The following is a 24,394-nucleotide window of genomic DNA, read 5'->3' on the forward strand; positions in this document are numbered from 1 at the left end:
CTAAATAATATAAGTACTGCTTAATTGAAAGTAGTGTCATTTAACTTACCTCTTGTGTTAGACATATCACGAACAAAAGCACTCCAATCTGAACGATCGTCATTTTAGACATTTTTTCGTCGGTATTTGTAATAATTTGGCCCAATGGAGGAGGCTGCTCACAGACTCTGCTTCTTTCCAATGTGGACGCTGCATCACACGCAGCTTTTTATACCAGCTGCAGGTCTGTGACGTAACATATAGGGTCCTGGCTGAGTCCCGGACATGGTGGAGGAAAAAAGTTATGCTTATATGCAGTGTAATTTACTCCACAAATCTCTCATGGAAACACTTTCGAGTGTCATTTAAAATCAAATATGGGAATAAGAGCGCGTGCTCCTAACTAGGTAAACTTTTACATTTATATATGCTAAAATGCCATTTTCTCATTATCGGTATCAAACCACTTTGAGCACCATGCGACCCAAAGAACTGAACCAGTTTACGCCTGCAGGTTGCTCGAACCGTTACGTTGCCATAGACACTGTTGCTGTTGGCTGCTTGATTCATTGTGGTAATGTAAACTGACTATTGATACAAGTAACATTTTCTTTTCTGTTGTTTTGAAAGGAATTTCAGGCGTATATGCAATAAAGTAACATGTTCAATAAGACATAAAGAAATAACTGGCAAACAGAAAAGTTGGTACGACTTGTTGATCAGGCTCCTGGTGGTAGATTTTAATGTGGCAACAGTGACACCTAGTGTACAGAACTGGTTTGCACCAACTATTTTAAATAAAAAATAAATGGATTGGGAATTTTAAAAAATCCCAAACTTAATATCCCCTCTAACGAATTCGAGCCACTAGTCATGACTATGTGTAAATGTTGTGTGTCGAGTTGAATAACTCAGTCTGTTATATTTTATTAGTTTTTTGTTTTTACAGGAAGACTTCATTGACTTCCGGAGTGTACAAGTCAGTTGCTGGGAGACATTTGTAGCGCTGTCCAATCACGAGCAGTCATTTATGTAAACAGGAAGTAACTGCAGGGCAACACAAATCTGCACGTTTTCCATAATTTCAAAAGAAGTATGCATGGCACTATTTCAGTTTATACATGCATGACACATTTAGGGTAAGTAGTCAGTCAGTTTGTCAGAGTGTGACTTTACAGTAGTTCACTACAAAGTTCAAATTATTTGCACTAACTCTTCCCTTACAAAAAAGAAGTTTATTAAAGTATGCTATTAGTATACTTATTTTCAAGACAGTACACTTTCAGTTTACTTTCGATGTACTTATCCCAGGTATACTTAACAAATAAATGCGTAAGCATACATAGATTATACTATATTTAAAAGTAAGTATGCTTAGCCTATAGTTAAAAGTATAAAGAAAGTCTAAGTATACTTGGCTTTAACTGAGAAGTATAAGGAAAAGTCTATGTATTTGGCATATACTTAACCTTTTGATCAAAACATACAAAGGAAAAGTATAGTAAGTACTCAAACTTACATGCCTAACGTTCAAGTGAATTTGGGTTGTAGCTGTGCCTATTCTATTCTGTGCTTATTCTTTTATTTTATTTTTAGGTTCGAAAACAATAAATAAAAAACTCAAATATTAGTATGATGTTAAGCTCACTTAAGAAGAACTTCACAGTATACTTACTGTTTTTAAAACTATTAAACTAGCAGCGTATTGAATTTTTTTTTTTTTTTTTTTTTGCTATATTGAGACTTGAAGTATACTTAAGAGTGCACTTTCATAGACTACAAAGTGGTTTTGAAGTTTATGAGTTGTATAGTTGCAGAATACTTGTAGTATTGTTGCAGTACCAAATAAAACTTTAATATGACCTAGCTGTGTACTCAAAGTTTACTGCTCTTAACTTGACAACATACTTTTAGTATTCTCTTAGTATACTTTAATGGACTAAAAGCAGACTACTATCATATAATTAGTGGACTTAAAGTGTACCAGCAGTACACTTCACAGTATACTTTCATAAACTGAAAAGTGTGCTAGAAGTATATAACTAGTAAATTTAAAGTATACGTGTAAGTTTCGTTGCAGTACAAAATAAAACTTGAATACAAACCAGTAGTGTACTCAAAGTTTACTTCTTTTAACCTAAAAAAATACTAATAGTATACTTTGTTCAAACTATAATGGGCCAATTTAGTCCCAATAAGTATTGAAAAAGTACGCTGGTAAGTAAACTACTAGTATATTAATATGAGTACACTTGCTGTTAAAAGTGTACTTGAAAAATACACTTTACCTTTACTTCAGTATACTTAATAAAATGAACTTGAAGTATACTTCTTTTTTGTAAGGGTTATGCTTGGAGAGAATTTGGAAACATTACTATTCCAAAAATGGTATATAGTTCTGTTAAACAGCATGTTGCGAAAGTTTGATCAAAACGGTATCCAAAAAACTTAGTTACACCAGCAAACAATTAAATTAAGTTTTACTCTGAAGTGATGCCAACCCTGTACTTCCACATGGTTAATCAGCATATATGGTTAGGCCCATATTATCACACAATAGGGATACAACCACTATATATTGGCACGGGAACAGAAACAGTTTGATAGTTTAATGTGACTTAATTTACAATATTTCTGTGAGATTAAAGGTCACTGAGCGAAGGTTAATTAATGTGTAGTTTATAGCTATTCATCACTACAGATATTGTTTAAAGATGTTTAAGTTATTGACTCAGTCTTTGCGCTCGTACACATGTTTTCTGAAAGGTTGATGTCAGGCTTAACTTTTTTTGTTACAGCTAAAGGGCCCTTAATCTGTATAGCTTCTTTCAGGATTTGTTTTTAACTCATCAATATAAAAAAATACTTACTGTTTTTCTTCTCTTTTCAGTCTTTCTTTCTTTTTTTTTTCTTTTTTCTTTGGAACAGCAGAGATCTTCACACATTGACTCCTCAGGCAGGCTGATGTGTTGGATTTAGACAACAAAGTCCACATTATCAGAAGAAAGCACTGGCTAACTTCCAGAAAGAATAACTTTAACCAAAACTTAGGATGTTTTGTTCATAGACCCTTTTCAAGCAGAACTTTTTTTGTACCTTTACCTGAAAAAAGTGTATGACTGAAAATGTTGCAATAAAGTTCTTCTTTCTGGAAGTTGCCAGTGTGTTGGAACTTTCTTCAGATTATTTTTCTTACAAAAAAAAAGAGTTTATTCATTTATTGAGTCATTTTTATGGCTTTTTGTCTGTGTCTTCCTTTATTGGGCTTGAAACGCACCCCCTTATAATGAGTCCATTTGCATGGGATTTGATGCAGGGATTCACAGGGCTGCAATCACCATCTAGAACAGCTTAGAAAGCCAATGAGGAGAGATTGCCCCCTAATGGTGAAAACACATCACTGTAAGCCCCAGGAGATCACAATGTATCTGTTAAGACTGGACTCCAACCTTTTCAATCATCTTCCTAATTGACAGGCTATTTTCACTGTGGTCATATATCCATGGACCATAATACAAGTAAAACTACACAAAGGGGGCAATTTTTATGATTTGGTCCAGATGTTTTGGGTTGTAACTTCATACTGTCTCTTTTCCTTTACAGTTTGTGTAAGTGGATTTCCTAGGACTTGTGAGACGGTCTTATTCTCGCCTTCATCCCCCTGAGGAACCTAAAGGGACAGCGCTCCCTGCAGAGGCACCAGATGTGAGGGGCCTTTTGTGAGGCATCAGATAAGCCCTGTTCCCAAAGCCGTGCCGGATCGGGTATCATCAGCGGCTGTATGGAGGGGAGAAACCCAAGCCCTGTGCAGTGGATCAGGTTTCTGTTTACACGAGCATAGTCCCTGGATTCCTCCAACCAGAGCAGACTGAGGGCGGCAGGAGACAGGTCTTGTGGAGGAGAGAGACCTTGAGAAAGCCCTGCTGTCCCGCCTGTCTGTCTACCTGTCTGTCTACCTGTCTGTCTCTCCCTGTTGGCTTTGGTGACCAAGTGAAAGTTCAGCAAGGAGGAATTCAAGGATGTAATAAAGCCATCCAAGTCAAGTTGGGTTACCTTTTGATGACCACTTTGTAACTTGTAAATGCCCCATTGGGGAACTTTTAGCCTGATCTTATTCAGAAGGGAGTATTTCTGACAAAGATCTAAAAAAAAGTATTAATGATACTTTAAAAAAAACACAGCAAAAATCAGTATACCTATTGTAAAAAAATAAGTTATCCAACTCGTCTGGTATATCGTATTTATTTCCCCTTAATGGAACTTGATCCTTTCCATCTTTTAATCAGCTGCCTGGTAACATGATCTGGTAATAAATCTGCTGGCCTTTACCACTGAGAATAACCAGGGTGCAAATATTTATGTTGAAAGCTGTTGTTTGGGCTTATGCACAGGAAACTCACACCTCTTCACTCTGTAGTTGTACATCTAGCCCTCAGAAATGATGGTCTTTTCCCAAAGAAAGGGCAGTTAAAGAGCAGAATAAGGACACTCCAGGTGTTTTTTCAGTGCACTCCTTCTCCCACTCACACACACTGCACACCACACACACACCACACATAAACAGTGATCAAACAGATGCCATTTGAGAAGGTCTCTCTGCCATGGTATCATTTAACTCAGCATGCTCTTTTCATCTCTTTATTTTAAGACAAGAGTATTTGTACAGTGTTTGTACTGTGTCCCCTTAGATAAAACACAGTCTTTGCATTCCTTATGAAATGTATCTGTTGAGATTTGGGAGGGGTGGGCGCCAAGTGTTGGGTTACATCCACTCAGAGGGCCCTCCCTTCCCAATCTGGAGAGGGCAGCTCAAGCTAGATGTAAAGTGTGCAGATTGCACAGGAAACGAAGTGACCTTACTTTCTCAATAAAAGTGGAAAGAGTGTACGTCAGAAGGATGCTGCAGGGAGTCAAATTAAATCTAAACCCCCAATTTTTTTAAAGTACCGTATCTGATACCAAAGGTGTGAAATGAAAATATTCGCTGTTTATGCTGAAAAGACGCCATATTATTTCAGGGAAAAAAAAGTTGCCTCGTCAATTCTTCTCAAGGGCGTTTTTTCAAGTTTTTTCAGGGTGCATGACAGTTTTTTTTAATAATCCTTATTTTATTCATGTCAGAGTTTATTTTATTTTCACATTGGTTCAGAATATATTGTAAATGTATCTAAGGTACATTTTAAAATATTATATTTTTTCTGCCCAAACCTAAAATGGTAGTAAATAAGGAAGTTTAGACCTCATTATAGCAATATTTGCACTGGACTCTTGGGATTCTTACATGACGTTTTCAGTCAGACCTACATTTAAATATTATTATGAAGTTGTGGATAGTTAGCTTTGGTCACTTAAATTCTCGCAACACTTGACTACATGCTTTGACCAAGACTTTACTTTGAAATACTTAACCGGAAGCGTGACCTCTGTTCATGGCAGGTTACTTGACTGTGTAGCAGCGAGAGAGTGCAGATTGCTCGGCGGCGGAGACTCCAGCCCGGAGCGCACGCATGTTCAGTGGACTCTCATGGTGTAAAGCCTCAGATGAGGGACTCAGACGTCCGGGAATGACAGCCGCTGTCACCGGGAGTGACAGCTTTCACTCTGAGAGACACTGCTGAAAAATTCTCCAGCTGACAGCCAATTTTGATCCGGATCGGATCCAGCCAGACCAGGATTATGCCAGAGATGGAGAAAGGAAGACCTCCAGAAAATAAACGCAGCAGGAAACCTGCGCACCCTGTAAAGAGGGAGATCAACCAGGAGATGAAGGTGAGTTTCTTGGTTGTACTTTAAAAGTAGTCCCTTTACTGAAGTACGCACGCAAACTTTGCCCACTCAGGAGTGAACTGCGCACAAGTAAATGCTGGCGACAATCGGACACGCACTGTTTTTGTTTTCAATGAATGAACTTCTTGTTTCTTTAGTTCAAATAAACAGACTCTAAAACTCAAGTTTTGAGTTGCAAAAACACCAGAGCCTCAAAAGTTGGCACCTGATAGAAGATGACAAAACAAAACACTTTCTTTGAATCTTGAAAACTTTCCTGAAAATGTTTCATAGATGCGAGAATCACAAGGCGCTTAAGTTAAAGTTGTTTGCAATGCAGAAGACTCGATCAGCCTTGGCCTTGTAGTGACGCCATGTCAGGCCAGCTGTGGCCGGACGCTAGTGTCCAGCGGAGATCCAGATGTGCGTCACTTCTTCCCCGCTCTCGCGCACTTGCTGCACCACAGAGGCTCTGATGCCTTCCATACGAGAGGAGTATTTATATCTCTCCAGATGAGTTTGTCATTCCTACAGTTTGAATGATGCAAACGATTATAAGCAGAGCAAAGTTCCTGTACTCAATTGAAGAATCCCCCTCAGCTGCTCAGTGAACAGGCAGTGAGTTCAATCACAGTAACAAATGTAATTTCCTCCCACTGTTCTGAGTCTGTTGCTGCATGGAAACTTATCCATGGATTGTCTGCTTTGTTTGGGTTTGGACACTGGGTATTTGAGAGTGTCGACCGCGGCGGTAAGGGATACCCGAAGCTCCCTCAAGCAGGATCTCAGAAATCTAAAAAGACATGCTGTTTCTTTGGGGATGATGGGGGGATTCTGGATTTTCGTGAGAGAGGAAATGTGCACTTTTTGTGTAAGTGGTTTGGATTGTAGCGCTTGATATCCAGGGGAGGTGTTGTGTTACAACTTAACTAATTTTAATCAAAACATGTGAAACGCTATCCCTGCTTGATGTGAGCCCTGCCTGGGCTGAATCTCAGGGTCGGCCCGGTTTGTTGCCTTTGGCTGCAACTCTCTCTGTGGTTTGGGATATGGCTTGTCACTCTCACAAAGCAGATGTTTGTATTAACTGCCAGAAAGAAACAAAAACAACATTGTGGGAAGTTGAGGGGTGGGTAGAAAAAATGTTTTTTTGCTAACAAGAAAACAGAAAGTGATACTGGAGGGCATTCACACAGAAGAGTTGCAATTAATATGTAGTCTTCCTGCTCAACATCACCACAAACATTTGGATCAGACGTGAAACCAAAGTTGTGGGGACCCCAGTTTCATAGCTAGTATTGGTACCTATATCAGCATAGTTTATTGGTACCTGCTAGCGCCTAAATACACCACAATGTGTCAAAGTGCTAGTCAATGTCATATTTGATAAGCCACCTACATAACATTGCCAAGCCAGCAGTACTATGCTACGGTAATGTTAGCTAAAGCTGTCAGTGTTTTTCCAACAATGAAATGTTTACAGCTGTGTGGCACTAGTGTCACTCAGGAGCATCACATGACTCTAAATTTAGAGTTGAGTCCCAGAGATGTGCATCTTTTAAATCAGTAAAAGTTATGAAAAAGCAGAGGAAGGTGAAATATAAAGACAGACGGGAAGACAGAAAAACTGATTTCCAGCTAAGCTGAGGTCCAGCCTTGTGTTGTCTCTGTAATACATCTGTTTCAACACCACATTCGGACCTACTCCCTCCACGTCAGACCCGAGCGCAGCACCAGACACCGGATACCTCACTTTAATCATCGTTAGGCATATTTAGCTGGATATGATACCACTGCTTGCACTCACCCACACACTCTCCCAGACACACACACACAGCAGAAAGTGAGCAAGCAAGGGAGAGATCCATTTCTTTTTGAGGCCCGAGTGCAGAGCAGAGGTCGGAGTGAGGAAAGCAGGGGAAAGAATGTGCAGTCAGTACTACAGCACTACAACACCACCACAGCAGGCCGGGCTGAGCTGGAAAAGGGTGAAACCTGAGAGGCAGAGCTGTGTCGGGTGTCATGGCTAGAAGGTGGAGGGGAGGATGGTGAAGATGGGAGGCGGAGGGGGGAGGAAGAGAGACAAGAGGAGGGACAGGGAAGCTGGGCAAAGAGAGTGAGAGGGAGAGAGTGGTGGACATTGGACAGAGAAGAGGAGTGGGGCATTTCCGAGAACCATGGGACCTCACTGTGGTGTTGGGTGTCCCTCTCTGATTTCTGCCCGTCCCGGATCAGGTTTCTCCTCCAATCCAGTCCTCCCAAAGCCACAGAGAGAGGTGGGTGGATAAAGAGAGAGACCTTTGTGTTGTGTTTTTTTTTTTTTCATCTGGTCATGATAAAAAAAAAAAAGAGAGACCACACATCCCATCTGTGGAGAACAGTTTTCTTTTCTGCCTCTTTTTTCCAATTAAGAGAGATAAACAAAGGATGATTCATAGATTTCACACTGGTGTTAGGTTTTAAACCTTTCCGTCTCAGATTTAGCAAGAGTAAACAACTTGAACACATCATGGAAAAAGCGTCATACTGTACTCCACTGTGCCCGTATTCATTTCCAAAGTGGGCCTGGGCTGAGAAAGAATCCCTCACATTGATTCAGAGAAGGGAGGTCTGATTATGTTTAACGTAGGATAAAAAGTTCCACTAACAACCCTAAGATGTACGCTCACAATTTCCCAGTTCCTTGCTAGCTGTGGCTCGGATACCCTATCCTTTTACACGGTAGTTTAATCAATGATTTCTTTTCCTCTTTTTCTCATGCAGACATTTGCAGAAAGCACCATGAACGAGCTGTTAGGATGGTACGGCTACGACAAGGTAGACCTCCGTGACTCTGAAGCCAATGAGATCAGAAACTACAGAGAAAGGAGGCAGCATGTGTCTGTGTTAAAAGGTGAGGGCCGGTGTAAACAGTTCACTGTAAGAGAAGAGTCTTCTTGGATTTACTCCAACAGGTTCTGCAGGTTTCAGTGCAGACACTGAGTCACTGTTCAAATTTGCCAGACAAACTGTAGTTGTATCTTCTCAAGTTTCATTCATTCAGATACATCTATTGTTTCTTGCCACTTTTTTCTAGATAGAGGTCAAAGTAGGGCATGGGTGATAGGATATCTTTTCTGCGTATACATGCTATAGCAGGGCATGAAAATCAGATTCATCTGCATATGGTTACGTTCTGTTTTTTTGTTGTTGTTTTCTTTTTCAGAAAACTCATTGCCAAAACAAAAAAGCCTGGAAACCAAAGTTGGCCACACAGTCCTCGCCATGAGGAGTGCAGAAAGAGAGTCATTCAGTGTCCCATCCTCCTCACCATCCTCTTCCTCGACAAGCTCAACCCTGACCACCCCTAAGGAGCACAAGAGTGCCCCTGTCATTGTTCCCCTTATAAAGCCATCAGCAGGTATTAAGAAATATGATTTTAGCTTCAGTTTTGATTTCTTTAATTTCACACATAATCCATTACCAGGATCATATGTACGGAGTCAGAGACCAGAGCTTTGGAGGCAAGGCCAGTGCCATGGATAGACAAAAATTGGTTTACCACATTTTCTTGGGGCTCCTGTACATTTTTAGAACCTTTATATTATCTTTTTGATGTTCAGAAAATTCAACACTATATGATACGGTATGATATGACGTAAAAAGATACGAGCAAATGCCATAGACTGTATAAAACATGGACATAATCTCTAAAACATGGGCATAGTCTCCGTGACGTCACCCATCTGTTCCTGATACTTGGAAAAGAATCCAATCTGCAGACGCAGTCACACTTGATATAACGCAGGCTTTGAGCTTCTTTTCTAACAGCTACAGGGCACCCGTCAGACACGTAAGATGAGCTGTGTCTCTGATTGGACAATCAAATGATCCTAATATCTTCTAAACAGTGGGGTTTGAGAAAAATTCAAGCCCATTACATTGTGTGACGATAGCAAAATTATTGTTTCAGAACCAAGCTGTTTTGTGAAGCAGGCTGTAAATATGCTTGTCAATGCCATAAAGTCAACTTTTTTGGCTGAATGAGTGACATCTGGCTTTTCTGCAGCCAGCCTTAAGCAGATCCTTGACAAACAGCAACTTTAAGCATTTCTGCGTAAGCTTCATTTTTCTAAACTGGATGTTGCCCCTTGGGGAATACATAATGAATGGATAAAAAGGGGTTAGAATAGATTTTAAAATGTATAAAACAATACAGTACAGCACAATTTGATACAACAGGAAATCATGTGTTAGGGTATTACACAACACAAAACAGTACCATACAAAAAGATGCAATATGGCAAAGTACAACACAATACCACGTAGTATAATATGATGTGATATAATATGGTACAGAAAACACATGACAAAATATGATATGACATGATATGATATGATATGATATGACATGACATGGCATGACATGACATGACATGACATGACATGATATGATATGATATGATATGATATGATATGATATGATATGATATGATATGATATGATATGATATGATATGATATGTTATGATATGATATGATATGATATGATATGATATGATATGATATGATATGATATGATATGTTATGATATGATATGATATGATATGATATGATATGTTATGATATGATATGATATGATATGATATGATATGATATGATATGATATGATATGTTATGATATGATATGATATGATGCAATACAATGCTTTATGATAAAATACAAACCAAATGATAGCTATTAAGTGTTTTCCACTATAAGTCATTTAACTTTAGCTTTCTATTATAGAGAAGAGGTACATGATTTAAACACAGCCTTTTAGCACTGATGTTTTAGCAAAAAATATTTTGATGTATTGATTATTTGTTCATCATTTGGCTTTTTTTCTTTTCTCCATCAGTGGAAGATGTACAAAACGTGCAGATAGTGTGTGTCTGGTGCCAGAAAGAAGGGGTAAAGCGCTACTCTCTGTGTATGGGCTCAGAGCTGAAGAGCTTCTGCAGTGAGAAATGCTTTGCAGCCTGCAGACGGGCCTACTTCAAACGCAATAAGGTCAGTGGTAATGAAAGTGTGTGTGTCCTACTGTTAGTGAGGCCTCCAAAACAGTGAGTTCTATGTCATATTTAATAAATCCAGGGGGCTGTCTAACACACCCACAAATACTCATACACAACAACTGTTTAGGGTCCTTGCAAAAGAGACTCAGCCGTCGTGGTTAAGGTGGACAGACCTTCAAAACCAGACACTGCTGGCCCTGTGAGGTCATAAATGATGGAGTATTTCACCAGAGTTCAAAAGACCCCTTCTAGTTATTATGAAGAATCCAGTAAAGAAATGGTGGGAGGGAGGTCAAAGTTTGTAGAGGACACTTAGTATCAGTTTCCTGTTAATGGAGGAAGGGCCTACCATTAAGTGGCTAAGGTCTGCAGGACAGGAAAGCTGCAACTTTGGTGAACCGCTCAGGTGCACATTGCTACAATTTTTCACCTTCCATTACGACACGGATATACTCTCTTTGGATGTTTGGTGTGACAGCAGCTGTATCATCTTTCACCCTCACTGTTGTTTATACTGTGGTAGGTTTTATTCTCACCACAACAGGCATAAAAGAGGGGGAGCAGCCAGTGTGCAACAAGCCCTCTAGTTTTTCGGAGGCGGTGAGGAAAACGTTGCCGGTGGCTTGTCGCTGCTTGTCTGAGAGGAAAGCCAGGAGGCCTGGGGCGAGGTGTCCACTTTCAGTGCATACCTTACCTTCAGCTGCCTCATGTTTCGTAACTCAACACGACTCAGTGGGTCACAGAAATGGGGGAGCACTCAGATCCACAGCAGATCAGCTTACATGAATCATAAGGAATTTCCTATATTAACACTGGCAAGGCCATTAAGAATATGACAATACTACAGCTGTATTATCTTTCTTTATTAAATCATAGTTAATCATTGTTGTTCCACAACACAGTGATTCCCCTTAGTTGTTCTGACCTGTAGGTCTTTGTGCCAAGAATGGTGTCAATAAAGTGTTCAACACTGATGCTGAAAAACTCAGCTCAAACTCTTATAAAGCACATTTTCTTTCAAGTTCTTCTTAGAGACAACTAAGTGATTTTAGCAAAGCCTTTTTTTTTCATTGAAGGCGAGTGCTTCTATATCCATGCATAGGAAAAATAATCCATCAAAAGAGGTCTGGTAAACTGCTTCACTGTGATTCATGTCAAATTTGTCTCATTGTTGTTTACCTCTGTCAGGCCAGAGATGAAGACCTCCATGGTGAGAGATCCCCACAGCACCCCCATACAGAGGACTCGCCCAGACTGGTGTTGAAGATAAACAGCAATGTCAGAGTAAGAGGACACTATGAATGCATCTTTTGTTTTTTTCCTGTAGATATGCTATGAAATTACAAAGTTTAAAGACTTTTATACACATGAGAGTGAGAATAAGTGTCTAGACTTCTATAACTGTATTTACACAAAGGTCTTCAGTTAGGATCCATTCTTTTAATGACCCTCCGCAGTCTCTCTCCCCTGTACCACAGGTGTGTGATTGGTGCAAGCATGTCCGCCACACTAAAGAATACCTGGACTTTGGATCCGGGGAGGAACGACTCCAGTTCTGCAGCACCAAGTGTCTGAATCAGTACAAGATGGATGTTTTCTACAGAGAGGCTCGTGCAGCTCTTACCAGCTCCAGCCCAAGTAGATCCAGCCAAGAAGGGAGGGCAGAAAGCAGTGTGGGAGGTCAGAAGCTGCTCACCCCTGATTCTTGGAACAGCAGTGCAGGAGAAGCGTGTCGTAGAAACCTTTCCCCAAAGGTTCCTGCACCAATCCATGGATCAGCAGAATCCACTGCTATCTCCCCTTCAGATGCTTCCTCTTGTAATCCCAAGGTCACAGTCTCTGGACTGAGGACACTGGAGAGAACCATTCAGCCTCCTCCACAACCCCCTTCTGCTGAAGTCTCACCCCATCCTGGTTCCCTTCATCCTCCACCACCCTCCCGTCCCATACTGGAACATCAGCCAGTACCTCAAATCCCCATGCCGTTCATCAGACCTCCTCTTCATGCTCAGGGTCTGAAAAGCCCCCTTGCCAATCCTCCAAGAAACCCAGGTCCCTCTTCAAGTCCGATCCACAGACCTCCTCATTCGCCTCACTTGCAGCCTCCCACCTCCTCCATGAATCCCCCTGGACTCATGCACCCTTTCCCAGGAGCCTATTTCCCTGGTTTGCACTCCCCACCCTTAAACATGATGCCAAGAGGTCCTGTCCCGATGCCTCCTATAATGAACTTTGGCATTCCCTCCTTCAGTCCTCTTCTTCCTCAACCCACGGTCTTGGTGCCTTACCCTATAATTGTCCCCCTTCCTGTCCCTATACCCATTCCTATTCCCATTCCAGTCCCTTCAAAAGCAACCGTAGAAACTCCAAGTGTAATCCAGCCTGTGCCAGAGGGGGCAGAGTGGGGTAGATCCAGGGCTTCAAGGCCACAAACACCAGGAATTCCTGAAGGGAACAGCAGGTTGATAGCTAATAAACTTGGTGGAACCTCACCATGTGACCCCAGCACTAGAGACACTGTCTGTGTTAAATCAGAAAGGCCATTCCCATCACCAACATCCATGTCCCACAGTGGTGCATCCTCCCCCAGAGCACAATACAATGGATCCCCTTGCTCAACCCCCGAGCTGGAGGGGCTGACAGACTATAAGCAGCCACAGTCAGATAGACAAGTCATCCAAAGGGTTCTTCAAAGGACCCAGGTGAAGCTGGGGACAAGTGCCAATGGAGTTGTTGATGTATCAGGTCTTGGGGAGTCCGGAGCAGGGCAGGGTACCAGATCAGGACTCCTTAATATTCCCAGACCAACACTTTCTCAATCACAGTCCCCTTTACATGACACCTTCTCCCGACAACAGAACCCCAGCTCTCCACCTTCAAGCACACCAACGAGCCCCGATGAGAGCAGTCACTTAATGGATGCACCATCCTCTGCCCTGATTTCTCAGGACCATGGTCCAAATGGGATGTCTATGTCAACACCCCAAAGTCCAGACTCATCCTTAACCCAGAGAGTGCCAGTACCAGCCTCTGACCCTGCTGTCAGTGAGCTTGAGGCTATCAAAGAGAACAAATGTTCTGTTGTGCGGGTCGAGGGTGCAGTTAGTCAGCCAGAGGAGCCCTTAGCAATAGTTGGGGAGGTAGGAGAAGACCCCCATGTTCCTGATGAGGACCATGCCTATGCCCTGCCCACTGCGCCAAAATTGGGTGGGACTGCCACCCCACTTCTCTTGCCCAAGCTCAGGGACAAGGGTAGCCTGCGGAGCCCTGCCAATATTCCTAGTGCTGGAGACATGGAGCCAGCCCTGAAGAGACGATGCCTACGAATCCGTGATCAAAATAAGTAGAGGGCAGAGGTGAGAGATGCTATTCCAAAGTTTAAAAAAATGGTTTAGATAGGATTCACCACATTCATATGATCAGCTGTTAACATGATAGTCAACAGTGAAGATCCAGGGGGAAATACAGTCATATTTCAAGATGAAACTGCATATTAGACGACAGCTAATGTCAGTTTTCAGCAAACAGATAGCTTCAGTTTGGTGGATTTATAGGGTGTGATGGAAGAGGCTCAAGTTTCTTGATAGCATGATGTTTGCTTGGAAACTAGTTACTATATCTACGAGCTAGAACAACTTTAGCTAGCTAGTAATGTTAGCATTAGATGTTGTCTTAACAAAGCCAGTAAGTAATCCAAAATGTTTTACTTAAAGAAATAGTAACAATTTGACCTGATTTACGAGTTTCGTTGTCTTATAGTTGCTGAATAATCAGATAGTGGTTAAACGTGCTGATTATCACTTCCCTACATTTATATAACTCTCAGCTTGGAATGTATTTTGTAACTATCACAGTATTTGATTTTTCACTCAGTCAGTTTCTTAAGCGTATCTTCTACAAGAGACAAATAATATGCATTAGAAATCTGAGGAGATTGTAGGGCATATTGAAGAAGTTGTTCCCCAACTGTGCTCCCTTTACAAATCCCATTGTACTGTGTGGTGCTCTATTTTGGTTACGTTAAAAACCAGTGATTATTTATAAAAGCCATTTGACAAGGGATTGGAAAATGCGCGCATACACACATTTACACACACACAGGGCAAGCTTAATCACAGGTCTCACAGTATGCCCATGGTCACTAAACAGCATGGCGCCAAAGAGAGAGAATCCCAGTAACCTGGCACTCCTTGGGGCTCTAAGGTTACAACAGGGGAAGGAGGTGGAGGGCACAGGCAGTGAGAGTCACTTTGAAAGGTGATCACTCCACCACAGCCTGACAGTCACAATGCTTTGTTTGCATGGCAGCCTATTTAGAAGACTCAGTTTTTCAGATATAAAAGTGTTAATTTATGAGGGATTCCCACATTTCTATAAGCTGATGAAAAAAAGTTGTGATGAAAGAGAAGGTGAGAGATTCATTGACTGCAGTTGAATCTAAACCATGACCTTGAGGTTGGCAGATGATGTGTCCAACCTGACACCGAGACAGGAGGACGAATTAAGGCAGGGTGATCAAGTGTGCCCCCGTTTCTTGTGGTCTGGATAGCCAGGCAGTGCAGCTTGTTTCTGAGGTCACTATAGAGACTGAAGTGATTGTCAGGCAGGCTATAAGGCACTGGGATATAAGCACTAACTCGCCTGTGTTAATGACACTCTGTTCTGCATTTGGCCTGTCCCTCTCCTGTGTATAAGTTTAAAACTCTCCTCTTTCAATCCGTTTCCTTTATTTCACTCACCGCTGCTATCCACTGCCAACCAGATGTTGATGTTAGAGTGCAGTAGAAAATCCTTTGGACCAATCAAAGGCCCTATTGATTTCACTTGCCTGATTGGTTGTCCAAATGGCCGTAACACCACCCGATGTCCTCACCCTCTGGTATCTAGCCATAATGAGATCACATTACCATTTTACTGTATGCCCAGAGATGAATCCACTGATATTATAGAGATGGTTCTAGTTTCACCTGGCTTGCTTTTCTCTCCATTACCCTTTCCAAAGGCCAAGGGTCGGCTTAATAATTATGTTTTAAACGACGACAGAGAAGGCACAACATGAACCTTTATCTACTACCACAGATGTTTTGTGTCTAAGTTACACTATCCCCTTTCACTAAATGAGTTCCCACTTAACTCTTTGTCATTTGTTGTGGTTTCAAGCGTCCCCTTAGTAACCAATACATATGAAATCACAGCATGCTGCTTGTGTCGTGCAGACGGATTTATGGTCCTGCGTTGTGTGTAATGGGAGCTGGCTGCTGTATGTGAATGACTTTAGCTTGCCACCTCTGAGCCCAGCATTGCTGTCCTGTTCCATTGTCTCCAGTGCTAAAAGTTTCTAAAACAATCTCTCACTCTGACAGAATCCACAGCCAACTGGAGGATTTCACCTCAGGAAACAGCTCTTATTTTTTTTCTCGTCTCAGTTTTCCCTGCCTTTATTTGGGATATTTTATAGCCCCGTGTAATCCGATCCCACCACATGGGTATTCGCTGAGCGTTTGAAACTAAAACGCAATGGGACAGAGGGAGTACAGAACCCTGGTTTGGCCCTTACATGTGAATGTGTGTTCAAATGAAGGTCTGTGTTAGTGTGTGAGAGAAAGAGGCCAGATGTTCTTAGTTTGATTGTGCCCTGTGCGACAGTTATCTGAGTGTTGACATGGCTAAAAGCCTCATTCCCAGTGTTTATGTATGATGGGTGGATCAAGGAGTGAGTGTCCAGTGAAGGCAGGCTTGATATAAGATATGCTAGATATGTAAATCATAGGGAATCTGTACAAAAAAATCTAACATCTCACCACTTTTTCTGTCCTTTTTGCTCTCCCTTCTCTCTGCCTAATGAACAGACTCCCTGTTTATCACTGTATGGCGGTGCCAGATTCAGTGCCACGCCCTCTTGTGGACAACGCCAGTGCTAACACCCTCCAGCGAGTCCCTCAGCCTGTCAGCCCACTAGCGTGTTGCTCTGCCTGTAGACCAGCAGGGTGCCAAACCAGGAAGCAGTCCAGATGGCCTAATATCATAAACCAGAGATGGGGAAGAACACAACACAGCCACACATTTTGTCTAGGACCAAATAGTATTTCTGGTGACTGTGCTATGTTGTGGTCAGCGAGTGTTTGATATGGAGCATCTCACATCTTCTCCCTGTCTGACATTGACCTAAAGTGTGTGTGTGTGTGTGTGAGTGTGTGTGCTCCTCCTCCGCCTCCTGCTATCCACAGCAGACAGGGCTTAGATCAGCCTTGTGTGGTCTTCTCAGATGGAGCCTGAACATGATCTCTTTCCAGGGGAAACGGTTTGTTTTCTCTGCCCGCCTCGCACAAAGAGCCACATTGTTCCTCTCCCCATATCCCACGCTGACTCCCCACTCCAGGTTTTGGGTTACCTGGCTGACAGGGGCTCAGACTTCAGGAGCTTTTTTTATTTTTTTGAGCGACAGCCAGGAAAATGGTATACCCCTCTCCCCTCCACCCTCATCGCCCAATCTAAATACGGTACACAGCAACATACAAATTTTGAGGTTTGATTTCTCACAACCGGTTGCTTGTTATCCCCTGTTCACTTTCTTCAAGGGAGGAGAGGAAATATACTGAGATTTATTCACCTCTGTGGAGATTTCCTAGCTAGGCTGTCAAGACGTGTGAGTGAGGGGAAAAGATGTCCCTGCCACATCCTCTAAAACACAGGATATGTGAGGGTACATCCACTGATCTACAGTGGCTGAGATGGTCTGAGAACATTCAAGTCGTCCTGATGACGCTGGTCCATAAATGTGCTACATCCAGACCATCCCTCACCTGATCTGGCAAAGTTTTCATAGCAGAATATGAATCACGTTTAGCTCTAAGTGTCATGCCTTTTAAACTTTAATACCATGGCGGTTAAAATTCACCAGATTCAATTTTAATAGCTTGTAATATTACCAAATGTGGTATTATACTCAACTTTTTAATGCTGTAGATTTCAGCAATCAGTATTACAATTCCCTCCATTGGGGATACATGAGATATGATCCAGCTAGAACACTTAGAGGCTTTTTCAACTCTTCTATCCCTTTGTAAGGTTTCAGTTTTTCTAGTTGATCTCTACACCGATATTGTTTGATGTAATATTAACTTATGGATGATGCATCTGTAGATTTTCACAAAAAGTGCTATATTACTTCATTTGTTCTCTTTTAAATGATTGTATTATGTGCCTGCTAAAGCCCTTAAATGCCCTCTCCTTGTTTTTATGTTTATATACTGAATGCCCACTAGAGAGCAGTGTTTGCCTTTGTAATTTTGCACCTGCCCTTTCCTGACAAAAGCAACAAGAGGCCCAGAAGACGCCTGCTGAAAACCATATGATTATACAGAACACAATACCGCACCCAGTGCCACCTGACAGATATCAAATGCCAAGCAGATTGCTTTCCTGCCACATCTCCCTGCCACTTCTTTCTCAGAGCACCCCACTATGTTGCTAACAATGACAACAGTGTCACACTAAGAAAGCCAATGCCACCCTTAAGAGGGTGTTCTTCAAAAGTCTCTTGGGATAAATAGTCATCACAGCCGGCTCCTAGAATAACTCCAAATGTGAACCACCCCGGCCATCATTCCAAACAACATCAGTCTGTATGTGTACCACCCCCTGCCCCACTCATTCCAGCCTACATCTTCACCACAGGTCATGCCATCATGTTGGTGTCATCAGAGGACTCTTTGTCAACAGCTACCATGAGTCAGTGACGACATCACTTCACACAAATAGCTGTGTTGTCGATAAGTGTCCCTTGCATTGACACCAAAGGCCAAAAAAAGAATAATGTCAGACTGCCTATGTTGGGTTTTATTGCACATTTTAATCATTGCCATTACCAACCTGGTACTAGATGTGTTTCTATCCCAGTTTGGACACAACAAATGTACTTTTTGTCACACATTTTGTTGCCTGAAATTCATTGTTCATTTTTGAGCTCCCTTATGAAACATTTATCTTACTGTCTCAATACATTATCCACAGATTGTTTGTATTTGAATATAGATTAATTATCCAAAAGCTTTGGTGGTGACCTCTTTGTAAAGTAAAACAAATAAAAATTATTCTACAAGCAAGGAAATCACTGGTGTGTTTTTACAGATCTCCAGTAAAACTCGGGACAGTTTATCTCTAACTTTTATACAATCATTATCCCACCATGTGGGGCCATGTTCTAAATTACACAGTCATGATGCTATGGATAAGGACTGCTAACTCACTGCGATTGCTGTAAATGTCTATTTTTAGTGCCAGCAGTCCGAAAGGCAGCGCATCAACATTCCTAAAATACTGAAAGTTGGTCGGGGCCCTGGGCTGTGACGGTAAACCTGATGAATGAGATAAGAGAGCAGGAATTCCGGCCTGGTGAGGGCTTCCTGCAGCAGTGATTGGAGGTATTTCGAGGGCGTTGGTAAATCGGACGTGGGCAGCTTTTCATGGGTACAATAAATATAGGGAATACTCGTCTTTGAAAAGCATTGATCATATAAGGTTCAGATATGTGATAACCGAATGATAAGTCACTCACAGTCAACAAAACACCGGATGTGAAGCGTTGCCTTCAAAATAAAGGAACACATAGCTTGGAAGTGGTGCTGTTGGAAAGTAAAACTAGCAATTTATTATTAATTTTTTTCCTTTTAAAAAAAAAAGGTAAAAAAGAAATGTATTTATTTTATTTCATTTTATTTATTTTTTTTACATTTTATGAGAAGTAAAAATTTTGAATATAACATATATGTTTAAAATTTCATCTAAAACTGCCCTTCTTACTGGTACACACAGATATATTTTTACAGCATGCATCTAGTCTTTACAAACACTTAGGACTGCCCCTTGCTTCTTCTTTGTTTCGTTAAGCTGTAAAAACTGTATTCATATATTTTTGGGATGTCAGAAAGTCCTATTAAAAATTATTTTCATACAAGGTTTAACAAAATTATCATTATTTTCATTTTATTTAAGTTTTCTGTCTTGAATTTCAACATTACATCTAACCTTTACTTGCATTCTCTTTAATTTTTTTAAAAAAAATTATATATACTTTAATTATAAATCTTTGAAACCTTACTCGTATTTTTTTCTTAATCTATATCTGCATTCAAAAAGTTAGAGTAACAATTTCTTTTAGCTGAGAGGTTGTGATACTTTTATTTTGATAGCTCTCACCGGAAGCTGGTTGCACGTGTCATGTCGAACTTTACTGTGGTCCGTTCTACAGGTTAGACACGTTGAGGTCGGAGCATATTCTGTCGTAGCTACCTGGGAGCGGACTGGGTACACCTGAAAGTGAAGCGCGCCTCCTCTGTTACCTGAACGGTCCACTCGGTTTCACTTTCCTCTGAGACACTCATTGAAAAAACCAAAAGTGAGACGGAATTACTTTGTCAGCGGATAAATAATTAACCTGACAACTCAAACCGCAGTTTACAGGAGAGCAGACATGAGGAGCTCTGGAGTGTGACTCCCGCCGCCTGTGTGCCGAGACCAAAACACAGGCCTACAGGTGTTTGTGTGTATTTGATTTTTTTTTTTATGCCATTTTATCTGGACACACTGGACAGTTACCATGCTTGGAGCGGAGAGCAGGCTGGAGAGCCGGCTGAAGAAGCTGGAGTCTCTGTTGAAGACTCCACAGTCAGCACTAAACTTTGAAACTCTGCTGGTGAGTTTGCATTTACCGTCTGAGCTTGACACAGGTAGACAGACTGAGGAGTGAGACAGACAGGAATTTACCCTGATAACATCACAGTTCATCTAAATAGTCCTGTTTGTGCCAAAGGGGCTGTGGCTGTCAAATCAAACTCAGCCACACAAATCAAGACCAAAGGGTAAACAAATCTTCCTGTGTGAGAGAATGATTGAACAGTAGTCTTGTTTATAATTACTTTGACCTTTAATCAAAGGTGTAGCAGAGGGAATCCCCATCCACTCCCCAAAAGTATTTATCTCAGTTTTATATTACAACACTGGGACTACGCAGACATTTTAAACTACAAAATATGAAACATTTAATGTTAGTCCCTTTAATAGCCTATACTGATTACTACCCAAGTGTAAAACACAAAAGTTAATGGGTGCCCCCATCTTAAAATCTAGCTGATTCAATCATCATCTCTTGACCTCTTGATAATTAGTGTGTTGCTTGAAGTGTCCTGTAATTGACATGCCCTCTTGTTGAACTGTCCTAAGAATGTACTCGGCCAGCTTTGATAAAACCACTGCCAGAGTAAAGCCTCTCTGGCCTGACCTCTGTCAACAGATACACATGAGCTGATATGGCACACCTTTTGTTCTCACACCAGGCTGTCTGAAACTTAACCAAGTTTAAATGTTAATTAAATGCTAATTAACTCAGTTTTTTCCTGCAGTGTATACAGTAATATATCCTGTGTATGGTTAACCCACTTACTTCTGTAAAACTCACTGGTACCTGAGGGGATGTCTAGACTTGAGTCATGCCTACTGGTCATCACAGTAAAAATGGGTCAATATGTTAGCTATTAGCCAGCTTGGAGGTCAAAATGGCCTTGAAATGATAATCTAACAAAAAGCATTGTTATGATACATTGAGGTCAAACTCACATAAAATTGTGACCTGATGAAAAGATGAGTCGTGTTTGGGAACCACAGTGAAGTCAACATGAGCTAATGAATCAACAAGTTGTAGGGTCAAAATGATTATCTGGTAAAATGGTGATTCATGTTTGGGGATTAAACTGGGATAAGAATAGTAACCAGTGAGGCGAGCTCAGGAATCAAACTGAGGTCAAAATGATACTCCCATTAATAGATTTGTCTTGAGATGATGTGGTCAAGACAAAAGCTTGACAAGCAGGTTTTCATGGAAAGGAACCATTAGTTGGGCCAAATAAGGTCAAATTTCATGGAATTAAGACATTCTCAGAGATCCTAGTGAGGTCAAATTGATTATTTGGTAAAATGATGATTCATGTTTGGGGATAACATTGAGGTCAAAATAAAAACAAATCGTATTAACCAGTGGAGTAAGCTCAATTAGGAATAAGAATGAGGTCAAAATGATCATCCGTGAAATAGCTGATTGTTGCTGGGATATCAATTAGAGGTCAAAATGATCATTTTATGGATACGTTTGCTGTTATAATGTGGTAAAAAAAAAAAAAAAATTAAATGTATATTTTAAAGCTAAGGAGCCATAATTTGGTCAACTTGATCATTTAATTACAAATGAGTCCTGCTCAGGGATATTGTGGAGTCAGTATGATAACATCATGGACAGATGTGTCTTTCTTGACGATGATTGGGTCAAAATGTAAACCCCAACTAATAGATGAGTCGTGCTAAGGGATCACAGAGGGGCTCCTCTGCTCTAGCTTTACAAGAGCAAACCTAACTGATACCGCACAATCATGTAATTGGACCACATAGTGACATGAATCCATTGAAGCCGACTCTGGACTCCCATCCAAACCACATCCGTCACCCCTCTTAGTTTTATCAATTAAGTCAGCTACGCTGGTTCTGAGCTGCACTGTGGTGGATTTAACAATGGCCAACATGCTGCCTAAGCAGGGAGCTACCACACAGGAAGCTGGAGTCACTTCCTGGAATTGAGATGGAGTTATCCTGCTGTGACCTCATATCACTATTTCCTGTTTGTCCACAATCAGTTTTGTTGCGCAAAGGAAGCATTTTTGATTTGCAAAGAGAAGAATTGAGCTCAGAAATGATTGTATATATATTTTTTAGATGTTATGCTTCTTTCATTCTTTTTAACCATCTTGGCTGTGTTTGCTGAAGAGTGAAAAGAACAACAACAGATGCAGTCGCCTTGCACTCGCTATTGATTGAATGTATGCTACATCACGCTATCAAACATTTCCTTCTCTTATGTTACCATTTAATACTTGGATAAAAAGCACTTTAAGGCAACCTTTAGGCAACTGTGATTCTGTAACAAAAAACAGAGTGATCACATGATCGTATTCATGAACAAAAATCTGGTTATTCATATCGTCACATATCAACCTACTTGTGTTTTTCTGCTGTTGGCACATAGGGAGCATGCACACTCCACAACTCCACAAACTATTTCTAATATCAAATAATACTGCATTATTATTCCAGCTCTGTACGTGACATATCTGCTGAATGTGCCAGTCAGTATCTCTCAGTTCAAGTCTACCCACCAAAGCGCTCAGTCTTGATGGAGGCTTGGTGTGAACACGGTCGTACATTTACAAGCCAAAACTACTTTCTCCCTCCATCCCTCTGCAACATGGTTATTATCAAAGCATGCATTCATTGTAGTGGTGGCTAATATGCAAATGCAGTGACTTTTGGAGGTATGTGACAGTTCCAGTACACACAAATCAGATACTATATGAGGAAATAAGTTGAACTAAATCTAACACATTGAAATGCAGGGTTAGTCTGGGCTAAGCAAGAAACTTTTCTTCAGTTTCCCTTGACAGGACTCGTTTTTCATTTTCATACTTTCTGAGCTCCTCCGTTGTTCTCTGTGCTCATGCAGTCTCAGCTCACAGAGGAGTAGGTGGGAGGTGTTGTCTGAGGCAGCGAGAAAACACACTTACACACAAACCAAGTGTAAACTACTGGATCGTGTTCAGATTCCAGAAGTGAAAATCAAACCAGTGTAACCCAGTTTGTGTCGGTGACTGGTCTGAGACTGAAGAGAGCAGACGAGAGATTTAAATCTTTAAAGCTTGCATTGAAAATAGACATGGGATTATAATCCAAACCATGTTTACCAACCAAAAGTGTCACCCTAGACGCTGAGAATATTGTGGTTTTTATCAGATGTGTCTCAGATAAAAACAGCTCACAGTTCAGAGCCACTGATTGTCAAAATCTGGTCTTTATACTGATTCTGAAGTTTAAAGGCACACTGTAGCTGATAGCCATATGCAGTATCAATATTTTTGTTCCTTCAACACAATTTCTAGCCTCTGTTTTTCATATGAGCTATGAGAAGTGATATGAAAACTTAAGCTGGTTGTTCCTCTCAAGTGGGACTGCCACACTAATGACATTTTCTATCACCGTGAATTTTTTTTGCAGTTTCTCAAACAAGAAACTTCTTCTGCTTGATAGAAAAAAACTGTTATCTGAACCAGCAATTTGCTAAGCTAAGCTAGCTAGCCAGAATTTCATAGGTGAAACACAGTGATACATATTGGGCTCTGACATTGGTGCATAACAGAGTTTTAAAGAAGATGGACTCAGTTTGACCAGACTCTTACTAAGTTTTTTTAAACAAAAACACTCAAAACTCAGGCAGGTTTGTTTCAAAATTGCACAAATAGAAAAAGAAAACAGCTTTATTTAAATGTAGTATTTCCAACATTGTACAAATATTTGAGGTACAAAAAACCCGCTGGTTATGGCTTGTGCTTCATGAGTGTGAGCAAAAACAGAACAAGACTTCTGCAAAAATATTTTGTAGACCTCCTCGTCCTTGTTGATAAATCAGTAAAGACACATTTAAAAAATGTCAACAAAACCTGAATTCGAAAAACTGGACAGAGGAGTCAGAAAGTTACTTATAGTAGCTTTAATTTAAAAACAGCTGGAGAAAACTA

General features: G+C 40.9%; 2 protein-coding genes across 2 annotated transcripts in view; both read left to right on the forward strand.

Annotated features, from left to right (window-relative positions):
- Nucleotides 1-1,042: 1,042 nt before the first annotated feature.
- On the forward strand, nt 1,043-18,841 carry LOC141802455 (sine oculis-binding protein homolog). Its single transcript, XM_074686019.1, has 9 exons — nt 1,043-1,118; nt 3,583-3,798; nt 5,416-5,748; nt 8,509-8,638; nt 8,951-9,145; nt 10,625-10,776; nt 11,970-12,065; nt 12,260-14,137; nt 16,631-18,841. The coding sequence occupies exons 3-8, from the start codon at nt 5,656-5,658 to the stop codon at nt 14,126-14,128; spliced, it is 2,535 nt and encodes an 844-aa protein (XP_074542120.1). The 5' UTR covers nt 1,043-1,118; nt 3,583-3,798; nt 5,416-5,655; the 3' UTR covers nt 14,129-14,137; nt 16,631-18,841.
- Nucleotides 18,842-20,019: 1,178 nt separating this feature from the next.
- Nucleotides 20,020-24,394, forward strand: part of LOC141801885 (rho-associated protein kinase 2-like) — a 41,017-nt gene continuing 36,642 nt past the window's right edge. Inside the window, exon 1 of the mRNA XM_074685198.1 lies at nt 20,020-20,475. Within this exon, the coding sequence (XP_074541299.1) occupies nt 20,380-20,475 (96 nt within the window). The 5' untranslated portion in view covers nt 20,020-20,379. The remainder of the gene's footprint in view (nt 20,476-24,394) is intronic.

Source organism: Halichoeres trimaculatus, unplaced genomic scaffold, assembly GCF_033239565.1.
Source record: "Halichoeres trimaculatus isolate MK-OKI-2021-1 unplaced genomic scaffold, fHalTri1.1 fHalTri1_scaffold_13, whole genome shotgun sequence".
Classification (NCBI taxonomy): Eukaryota; Metazoa; Chordata; class Actinopteri; order Labriformes; family Labridae; genus Halichoeres; species Halichoeres trimaculatus.